Raw genomic sequence first — 11,341 nt, 5'->3', positions numbered from 1 at the left:
CTTACCTCTGTAGATCCAGTAATCCCCCAAAACACACCAAGAAATGTCATCTACAGCCAGGCACTCAGGTACCACAGAATGTGCTCCAAGGAGAAAGTCTCTAAGGTATACCCCTTAACACTCAAATCCACCTTCACCAAATAAGGACACTTCACCAAAGAAGTAGATCACATCATGGAACTGGCCACCCAAACACCTTGAGAGAACCTACAGATATAAACCCTCCATCTGACTGCACACCCCTACTTGTCACCTACTTCCCCACACTGGAACTCATACAGGGTATCATCAGATAGCTACAACCCAGACCCTGCCAGAACGACCAATGGAAAACCTCCAGACATATCTCCACTGCTACAATGATCAATACCCCTCCACTATACACCTTTCAAATCATTCGGTTCTACACATGCTTGTCACATGTGGTGTACCTCATCCAGTGGACTAAGTGCCCCAGTAATAACTATGATGGTGAAACAAGACAATCACTCTGCTCTCGAATGAACTCACACAGAAAAATGATAAGCCAAAAACATCATATCACCCCTGGGTGAATACTTTTCATAAAATGATCACTCTGGGGTGGAGGGAGGGATAGCTCAGTGGTTTGAGCATTGGCCTGCTAAACCCAGGGTTGTGAGCTCAATCCTTGAGGGAGCCATTTAGGAATCTAGAGCAAAAATCTGTCTGGGGATTGGTCCTGCTTTAAGCAGGGGGTTGGACTAAATGACCTCCTGAGGTCCCTTCCAACCCTGATATTCTATATCTGACCTCTCAGTCCACATCCTCAAAGCAAACCTGCACAATACCATCAAGACAAGCCTCAGAGCTTTAATTCATAACTTGCTAGACATGAAAATCATGGACTCAATAAGGCTAGGTCTACACTACCCGCCTGAATCGGCGGATAGAAATCGACCTCTCGGGGATCGAATTATCGTGTCTCGTTGGGATATCCCCGAATCAACGCTCTTACTCCACCAGCGGAGGTGGGAGTAAGCGCCGTCAACGGGAAGCCGCGAAGGTCGATTTTGCCGCCGTCCTTACAGCGGGGTAAGTCGGCTGCGATACGTCAAATTCAGCTACGCTATTTGCGTAGCTGAATTTGCGTATCTTAAATCAACCCCCCCCCGTAGTGAAGACCTGCCCTAAGACACTGAATTTATGGCTCATTACAACCTGTAAGTAACCCACTAAACCTCCTTTGTCCCCTTCACCCTCCTTGCAGGGTTTCAGAGCCCAGGCTCCAGCCCAAACCCAAATACCTACACTGCATTTTTTATTCCAGCAGCCCAAGCCCCACAAGTCAGACAGCTGACCCAGGCCAGTCATGACATGGGTCTTTTATAGCAGTGTAGATGTACCCTAAGAGTACCTTCTCCCAGCCCCAAAGAAGAGCTGTGTGTCTCAAAAGCTTGTCTCTTTCACCAGCAGAAGTTGGTCCAATAGAAGATATTACCACACATACCTTACACTCTTCCTGACAGCTAACATTTCTCACCACTTTTACCTTAATACAATCCAACTTAATATCCCTTTCCAAATCTGTCTGTCACTATGATTGAGGTTCTTTGTACCATTAATTGTGGTTCATGTTTAGAAGTAATCCAATTATGTTATCTAGAGGAAACTCATTTCAAACCCTGTTGTACATCCATCAGATTAGGAAACAAAATCACTCTGGTAATCACTAAAGTGTATGTGAAATACTGTATCTTATTAAAGAAGTAATCCTGAAGGAATTGAGCATTGCTAGTAGTGATTAATGGCTACCTTGTCCCTTAAGCAACATATTAAACTGAGACTAGCTAGTGCACCTGCAAACCAATAAACTTTTTTGATGTTTCTGGTGGATTATTGCACTAAAAAATGAACGAGAAACAAATAGTTAAATTGCATTTTCAGATCAAGATTTGTATTTTATCATTAGGGTGTAGATCAAACATAATTTTGTTCAAATAAGGACAAATTCTATTCAGAAATTTCCATGGAAGATGGGAAATTCAGTGTCATGTTTAACAAAATGTATAACTGTAAATAATCCATAATTTATTTACCAGGATGGGCAATATCAGAAAGCCAAAGTTACACGAGTCTTGAACCACCTCCCTGTACCCACAATGCTCCAAAAAATAAAATTGTTTTTTGGTAGGGGGAAGAGATCATATCCAAACTTTCAGGTTAGTCCTTATCTTAATAATGAGTCAAACCAAAATCCCACATCTAAATATTTTTGAAAAGTTCAGTTCCACGTCTGGATCCAAACTTTGCAGCTCAGGTCCATCTCTAAAACATGACATGCTCAAATAGGACCTAGTCCACTCCCTCCCCACTCCCCAGTGAGAGTGTATTTCTGGATTCAGGCCCATACAGAACAGCCCCAAACACAGCACTCTCCCTGTATATCTGCTTTGCTCAAGATTTGACTCCTTGTACTTTTATATTTGATATAGTTTTTGCTTATCATCTTAAGCAGCAAGTTCAACAGAAGTCTGCATGAACATCTAATGAAATCAGAATGGATATTTGTTTAAATTCAACAAAGACTTTCCTATTATCTTCCTTATTGCCATAACAAGTGATTGTGTACTCAAAATAAATGTAAAAGAAAAATAGTGTTAAACTGATGTCACAGTGTGAATAAAAATGGTGAAGAGACAGAAAAACCAAGCTAAGCCAATTTGCTATTCAAATTTGTAAAGGAGCACAACAGGGAAAACAAATCAGCAGACACAGCAAAACACAAAATGGGTGAATAATGAATAATAAAATGTTTTGCACTTTTTATGCATCATATGACTTAAAAGTGCTTTACAAACAATGAATAAATAAATCAAACAACACTGTAATTATGGCTCTTTTCATTCAAAGATCACAAAGCAATTTTCAAAATGCGGGGACATATCATTGCCTCCATTTTATCAATGAGGCAGAGAGAAGTTAAGTGACTTGCACAAAGTCACACAGTAAATCAGAGGCAAACGATGAAGAAAACTTGGAGTCTTGATCCTCACTAGACCACACTTCTAAACTATGTAATCTATGGCAGTGTAGTTCAATGTAATATATTAAGACACGGAAATATACATATTATAAAATACAGTAAACTCTGTGGAGGGATACAAATTATCAGATTTTACAGGTAAACTGAGATAGGAAGGGTTCCCAGAATTTAGCTGAGAATTCAAGGAGAGATCTGATACATCAAGAGAAGGGAAGGTTGTCAAAGGGTTTTGAATTGCCTTCCAGTGTCTATAGACAGAAATGAACGAGAAGGGGAGATCAGTCAAGATCAGGTTCTTCTGGAGAAATGCAATACTTGCCACATCTGAAGTGACTGAATCAGCATTTCCAATTCATAATTTAGTAACTGGATTAATCACATATTTAGATTAGATAGAAACTTGGATTAATCTTGACAGCAACTGAATATAAACTGATTAAATACTGTAAGTTTATGCAGTATTACAATTGTAATTGGTTAGAGTAAATTAGGGGTAGAAACTGTTTTCTATGTGTTGTAATTATTAATAATATTTGAAATTATTAATATTAATGCGGGAAACCACAACACACTAATTTAACCATAAATTCCTTTATTAAATGCAAAGGCCAAATGGTACTTATACAATTGCTCTCAACATACTTAAAAAGGCCTAAACAATAAGCAATTTACTACAGCCACAGAGTAACAAAACATTTATAAACATTTGATCAAGATACTTACAAACTGGTTAAACCCAGAGATGTTTAGACCCATATTGGTCAGCTCCAATGTGGTCAGGCAGATATTAAAAGTGAACTTTTAAGAATTTACCTCTTTTCTTCCCAAGGCCTTTCCTCCCTGCCTTCTTGCTATTCAACAGTTTTCCCATTGCATCTGGGTTCACGTAGGCTTTAACACTGGAGTGTGGGTTGGGGAAGGGCTGTGTTGGCTCATTTTAAGCAGTTACCCCCTATCTGTCAGGGGCCTTCTTTTTAGAAACTTCCACTTATCTCATTAGTTATTCTTTGAACCATCTTCCCTACTTTATTCCTTCTGACTTTATCACTTCTTATTTTCAAGGCTGTCCTTCTACTTGCTAGTTAGGGCCTTTCTTGACTTTACAACACATATATATATCTCCTTAACCAAACTTAAGCTAACTTTAATTTTATACTTAACCTACACTATGTCTGTACAGAGCCCAGCAATAACAGTAATTAATAAATAGCAACCTAGTGCTAAGTCTAATCACAGCAGTAGGAGCTAGGACCTGCTGAGTTCTAGTCCTGATTCTTACACTTTCCACTATTCTTACTTTTAAACTGCAACCACAGCTTCATTCTCCTATGTGACAACAAAAGAATCTGGACCAGTCCTTCCCCTAGCCTCTGGGCACTTTACAGTACCTCTTTGTGGATGATGTAATTTCGAGGTGCAGTGCTTCTAGCAGTGCAATTTGGAAGAAGCAGCTTCACTAAAACAGTGGCAGACACCAACGGTCTCAAAGCAAAAGGTGTTAAGAATGCAGGACTCAAATTGCAAGACAAATGTCTATTGTTAAAAGATTGTGCTGGGATAATTAAACAAACAGCCTTTAAATATTTGAGGTTTTGTTGTTATGAAATCACATCATACTGTGGTTCACAGCCATAGCTGGCTCAAGAGCTAGCCTTTGAGGAAGGCAACATAAGTGACCTCCCAAGCTGAGACCCCTCCTTTGTAAAGTTGCCTCAGTGTCTGTCCAGGGAAATGTGATCACCACAGAGTCTCTAGCGAGGCTTTTAGGGTAATGGGGGCTATTCCATGCCTGCCTTGTTTCTAGTTCCCCTTTACCCTGTTCCTAGCACCCTTTGTCCTGAGTCTGGCCCCTATCCCTCACCCCCTTTGTTTGGTACTTGTCCCCTGGGTCTCGTCCCTTCTGGCCAAAGCCTCAGCCCCCCGCTTCCCCTCCGCCCCCAGTTTAGCCATGGCCTTACCCCCTGCGGCCTGGGTCTCTCTCACCCCCCTTAGCCAGGCGTTTTGGGAGCAGCCGGGCTTGTGCTCCGTCGCCAGGCCGGGAGACGGGGGCGGCCCCCACAGCGGCTTGGGGAGGGGGGCGAGGTTTCTGTGAAGCCCCAGAGCCGCTGGGCATGAGGGCGGGCTCTAACGGCGCCATATTCCGCCGGGAGGAAGGCCAGCCCCTCTCCTCCGAGGGTGGGTTCCGGCTCCACCCGACCTCGCTCCTCCTCTTTCCCGGCGGACGCTGAGAGAAGGCTGGTGTCCAGCTCAGCAGCGGCCTTAGCAGCTCCAGGGAGGTGAGGCCGGCGTGGGGACTGGGCAGGGCAGGTCTGCGGGGGAAGGAGGCTGAGCCCAGACCGGGGGGGCGCCGCCCCTTGAGCCGGGGCCTGTGCTGCCCGCCAGACCGCGGGAGGGGGACCATCGGCCGGGCCGGGTCGGGTCTCCAGAGCCGGCCGGGGCGGCGGAGCAGGGAGCCCGGCTGGAAACTGAACGGCAGGCCCTGGCCTCGCGCGGGAAGAAGCCGGGTTCGGCGGCCTCGCCGCGTGTGGTAGCCAGGCGGGGCTCGCCGGGCCCCTATGCGGCGAAAGGGAATTGAGCGACCGACACGTGGGAAGAAGAACCGGGGGATCCCAGCTACCACGTGGCCCCTGGGCTGGGAGCCATTGGGGGACCGACAACGGGCGGGGGGGATGTAAATAGAGGTCTAGCTAGGTTGGAAAGGATGGGGGGGGCACTGCAGTAAGGACCAAGGGGGCATGGGCGGTAGTGAATGCGGGCCGGGGAGAAGGTGCCAGCAGGAGCAGGGATGGATCCTCCACGTGTCTGGAATAAATCCCTGTAAGTGGCTTCCCTGGGTGGCATCCCTCGCCCCTGGAGGCACGGCTGACCTTGAAGCCACTCCCTGGGTGATTGAAGTCCCCTCCTCGGGCATGTCTGTTAATCGGGACAGGATTGCGGCAAAACTGGCTCTACCTGTGTTGTCGCCTCCTTTCTCTTACCGCTCCCCGTTTCCTTTCGCAGGACAATGGCTTCTAATAGCGAACGCACTTTCATTGCCATCAAGCCGGATGGAGTCCAGAGGGGCCTGGTGGGAGAAATCATCAAACGGTTTGAACAGAAGGGCTTCCGCCTGGTGGCCATGAAATTCATGCACGTAAGGCCCTCCCCCACCCCCACTTAGAGGCAGGGCTGTTGTGGGGCTTAATTAATGTCCATACAGCTCCCCGCAATTCTTTGCAATAAAAGTCAACCTGTTATTACTACATGTGGTTTTTTTCTCTCTCTCAATTTTACTTGCAAATCCTAGCCATCAAGGTGAAGCTTCATTCTCCCATATTGTTTTTCCCACATCAAGGAGTTGGCAAAGTGAAAACCTGTAGTCCAGTCTGCACAAGAGTTGATATGCGTATTGTAACTTTTCAGATATAAATACACATACCAGGCCAAATTTTCCTACACAGTCCATGAACTGGATGAAGCTGCATGAATGTAACTGAACAGAACAGAAAACATGAAAGAATTGTATTTAATTTAGGCTCTGTCTGGTGTAGCTTCCTTTCACTTGTGTCTCATCATATCAAACCATAACTACACTGGGTCTCTTCTATTTCTTGCGAAACAGAAAGTTGTAGTCATGGTTTGATATGACAAGAGACAACTGAAAGGAAGGTACACCATACACTTCGCCTAAATTAATACAGCCTAATGTTAAGTAAGCAAAGATGACCATGACTAGAAGGTTACATCAGGAAATGCAATCTTCCAGATGTCTTGTATTCATAATAATCCACAGCTATAAATTAATATAAAGAAGAAATCACAGTTTAACAAAAAGCTGATGGTATTGAACCTGCCTCAGTGTAAATTCTTTAGTTAATAAAGAAAATTAGACAAAACTTGTCCTGAATTGTTCTGTATGTAAAATATGAAACAAACATAATTAGCTTGCAGAAGCAAACTCCTTGTTGTTGATACTTATTTCATGACTGATATGAAGCATCTAATTATTAATGCAGTAATGGGCTGCTGCTTCTTTTTATATTTTATTTAAAAAAAAATGTTGTTTATTGCTCTCAAAATCTCACATTCAACTTTTCTTTAAAGGCTTCCGAAAACCTTCTAAAACAACATTACATTGACCTGAAAGATCGGCCATTCTACCCTGGTTTAGTTAAATACATGAATTCTGGACCTGTTGTGGCCATGGTGAGTAGCATTGTATTTACTTAAATATGCATTGTGCTGGAAATGGCTAGGTATCTTTCTTCTAATTACATAAACTTTTTTTTTAATTGTTAGCCTCTGTGGACACTTTACAGCTTTAAAAACAATTTCTTTTTAAATTACACTATGCCAGTATATAAAATAAAGTGGTAAAAGAAAACAAAACAAATTCCACATCCTCCAACACTACCCAGAGCACTTTTGAATGGGAGTCTACATTAGTCCTACACTAGTAGAGCTGCGCTGGAAGTAGTGCAATAGTAAGAAATTTGAAGAGAACTGCTAGTTTATATATGTCAACAATAGTTGTATAGAAGATGAAACAATTGAAGAATACCCCTGGTGATGTTTATAAAATAGTTATGAAATAATTTTTATGTAACAGTCTGTTTATAAAACTTGACTTGAAAAGCCTTCCCCACTTCCTATGAATAGAACATGATGACTTCATTAGGATTCCCTGCCATTCATAGTGGTTTCTGGATTCTAGCGAAACAGGAGGGATGTGGGAAGAGTCCTGAAAGTTGCCTAGCAGGTGAAGTAGTAAGTGGTTGAGATTTCCAAGGCAGTCCAGGGGATTTAAACACTTCAGCTAACTTTAAAATTAGACTACTTTGAAAGTCTCTACCTTAATTCTTAAACAGGTGTTTGTTTGTTTGAGTTTTCACTGTTTTGTGCCGAATTGGCTCCATGGAGTCTGAGCTATTTAAAGATGCTAATTGCAGGCCACTTCATTAGAGATTTTCAAGTTGCATCTATGTGAGAGCCACTCAGGAGTGGAAATAAGTATTGTCTCTCAATAAGCTTCTGTTTACTAGATTGGTGTTAACAATGGTGTCCATTGTTCTTCAGGCCAGGTGTCCTGTTTCATATATGTTCTGGTAACCAGTAGCCATTCCGATGCTATTTACTCTCATGCCTCATCACAGTGAAAGATAACCAATGAAACAAGTGTAATTTACAAAGAATTGTAACCATTTATTTTATCATTTTCTCTTGTTCCTAGTCTTCTCCTTTTGCAATTTAATTTATACAGATTCTAAGATAGATTTAGATCTTTGTGGGGAAGGCCTTTGTCTCCTTGCAAAGTGCCAAAGCTGAATCTTCTGTGATGCCTTGAATAGGTATGGAATAATTTTTTTTTTTTTTTTTTTAAAGGTTTGGGAGGGTCTCAATGTGGTTAAAACTGGCAGAGTTATGTTGGGAGAGACTAATCCTGCAGATTCTAAGCCTGGTACAATCCGTGGTGACTTCTGCATTCAAGTGGGAAGGTTGGTGCTGAAATTTATTATATAAAATTAACTTTTCTAAATATTTTTCCAGAGTTACAAGATAAGTATACTTACTGCTTTCATTGTAAGCATCATTTGAATAAAAAACTCTTAAGAGCAGAAATTGTGCAGTCACCAGATACCCATACCCATTTCTTTCCTTGAAAGTTATGTTCTTATCTATACATAATGTATATGCATAGAGAAAATAAGTCATTCTGTGTTACAGCAAGCTATTTTAATGTGGCTGTACTGTTTCCTTTTTAGTGACCCAGTTTGGCATAGGATGAACTTCATGTTGCCTTCTGGACAGCTTAGGTAGTTAGACATAAGAATCCTAGTCTGAAGCTGAGTTTAATTTGTAGGACACAATCCAACAAGAATGTTGCTTATACCAGGGGTTTTTAAACTGTACATCAGAACGTGATGAAAATGATAATCAGGTCATGGTGATGCTGTTAATAGTTTGGGTTGTGTTTAGTAGAACTGACTTCACAAATAGAATCAGAGCCTCTTTTTTTTGTTTTTTTAAGAGCTGTACCACAAGCTCTAGCTTTTCAGTAGTAGATGAGTATCCAGACTTCTGTCCCTATGAACAAGTTACTGACAGTTTCTTTGAAATTTTGTGATTGGCTTTCTTCACAGGAACATCATTCATGGCAGTGACTCCGTAGAAAGTGCTCAGAAGGAGATCCAGCTGTGGTTTCAGCCCTCAGAGCTTGTTGACTTTAAATGTTGTGCTCATGACTGGATCTATGAGTAAAATGAAGTCTCTCTAATGAATTGTGCCTTCTTAACACAGCATCTCATTCCAGCCGCTATTGACCTGGGAGCAACTATTATGACAGTTACCTTTACATAGTGCTGTAAGTTTATCAAATAAATAGATTATGGAAACTATTTGTGTAGTCTGTATTCACTAGAAAGCATACTTAAGTATGCATGGAGTAGAACTGGTCATTTGTACAGAAGTATACAACTATACTTGGGACAAAATGAAATCCACACTCAGAGGAAACTACCCTGAAAACGTGTTCAAAATGAAACCAAATCTGTGAATAACTATTAATGTGCCTGTTACAGTGCTGAAAACTGGTATGTGTGAGGTTGCGATGAGAAAGCAAATTTATATGGGCAGCTGAGACTTCCTTCAGACTGCCCCTTACTCCACAGCTTTTGCAGCTTATTGGCTACAGTGAAAGCAGAGGGTGAAGGAAGCACATTATTTCTCCCTCATGGTATCTACTGGTGCTTAAAGAAAAGCACATGTCCTTGCTTATTGGTTTTACACAAGTTGACTCATCAGTCAGAAAAATCATTAAAGGCAGAATCTGTACCTTTAATTTTTTAATGCAGAGTCCCTTTAGGGAATTTTCTTCTATTTCCTCACACTTCTGCCCTGTTTGAGTCAGTCTCTGCTTAAACAGTAGCATTATTATGGTCTATACTCTACATTATAGGACTACCACTTTGTAAGTGCTTTAAGCCAATATTTGAAATTAGACCTCTGAAGACTGAATTATTTGCTAGTTCATAAACTGATCCTCTACTAAAGAGGATGTAAAGTGAAAATGTAGGATGTGGTAATCAGACTAGAGTGGACCTCTGACAGTAATAGTGATTTTTGAAACTAGTAGTATACACCTTTTTGCAGCAAATAACCAGAAAATAGGATTGAATCTCTTGACCCATACATCCCATGTGTGTGTAATGTAGTGATGGGAAAAACTGAGGAGCTTAACATGAGCTAAATGGAAGATCTTAATGAATGGTACTAGTAGACAGGATCAGGTACCCTTATCAGAATGCCCAAGATATGAAACCTCTGCACTGAAAAGCTGAGCCATTGAATCACAGTGCCGGCAAGTTACATATAAGACACTGATTTGAAAAGCTCCAAAACTAACATGTCAGGTATAGGGTAGGTGATAGAAAGTTTGCTTGGAGTATCTCCTATGGATTGAACAGTATTTCTACGGTGGTGATCATACCTATGAGAAAAATGTTCAAAAGAACAGGTTCATCCACGAATATGAACCTTTCATATATTGCTTCTAGCTGTAGATGTGTCTGCACTTTAAGCAAAATAAGTATTCCCATTTTATAGATAGTGAACCACAGGGGTAACTGACCTCAGATGTGACAGCATAAGACCTAAGTCTCTCAACTGCCATTCCAGTGCTCCTGTTCATAGGACCACACTGTCTCCTATAGGCTAAAGTTATAAAAGAGTAGTATGAAATTTAATAAACTTGCCATGTTCTTATGCTATGATAAAGCCTTATGGCATGCTCTAATGATGGCCAACATGGTGTACTAGCCAACTACCCTAAATCACTTAAAACAAGCGGTTAAGGCACTTGGCTATTTAGCTCAGTAATTGATTGTACAAGAGATATTTGTAAACTGAACTGGGCCCAAACAACATTACACACAACATAATTTGATGTGACAGCTAATGTCCCATGTATTCTGCAACTACATACCTACATTTAGTAGTACTCTTAGCAGAAATTCTCAATTTTCTATCACAAATTAAATAAGTGAGGTCTGATTGAGTTTAATATGAATAATCCAGTCAGTATAATAACTGGTTTACTTTTATAGTGAGTTCAGTTTTAGACTGTCCCCATATTTTCAGTTTCATGTACTGGTGGACTACCACGTGTAGCTTTTAGAGGAAATAGCTCTCTAGCTGCTTGGGACAGGTTACATTGCCCAGTTGTTTCAGGGTGTCTGCATAGCCTGGAAGACAATGCTGTACTAGTTTGTGCTTCCTTCTCCTTTACCAGTTTATCTTCACAACTGTGAGGATACAAACAGCTTTTTTCCTCCAGTGAAAGCTGGAATTTTTTTGGTAAAC

The 11,341-nt window shown here is 41.4% G+C and overlaps 1 protein-coding gene across 1 annotated transcript; it reads left to right on the top strand.

Moving 5' to 3' along the window:
• The first annotated feature begins 5,173 nt into the window (after positions 1–5,173).
• LOC112109719 (nucleoside diphosphate kinase) lies at positions 5,174–9,378 on the top strand. The gene is made up of 5 exons (XM_024204311.1): positions 5,174–5,280; positions 6,005–6,137; positions 7,088–7,189; positions 8,366–8,478; positions 9,124–9,378. The coding sequence occupies exons 2-5, from the start codon at positions 6,009–6,011 to the stop codon at positions 9,239–9,241; spliced, it is 462 nt and encodes a 153-aa protein (XP_024060079.1). The 5' UTR covers positions 5,174–5,280; positions 6,005–6,008; the 3' UTR covers positions 9,242–9,378.
• The last annotated feature ends 1,963 nt before the right edge of the window (positions 9,379–11,341 follow it).

Source organism: Terrapene carolina, unplaced genomic scaffold (assembly GCF_002925995.2).
Source record: "Terrapene carolina triunguis isolate 2854851 unplaced genomic scaffold, T_m_triunguis-2.0 Scaffold192, whole genome shotgun sequence".
Classification (NCBI taxonomy): Eukaryota; Metazoa; Chordata; order Testudines; family Emydidae; genus Terrapene; species Terrapene triunguis.
This window is presented reverse-complemented; position numbering and strand designations above follow the sequence as displayed.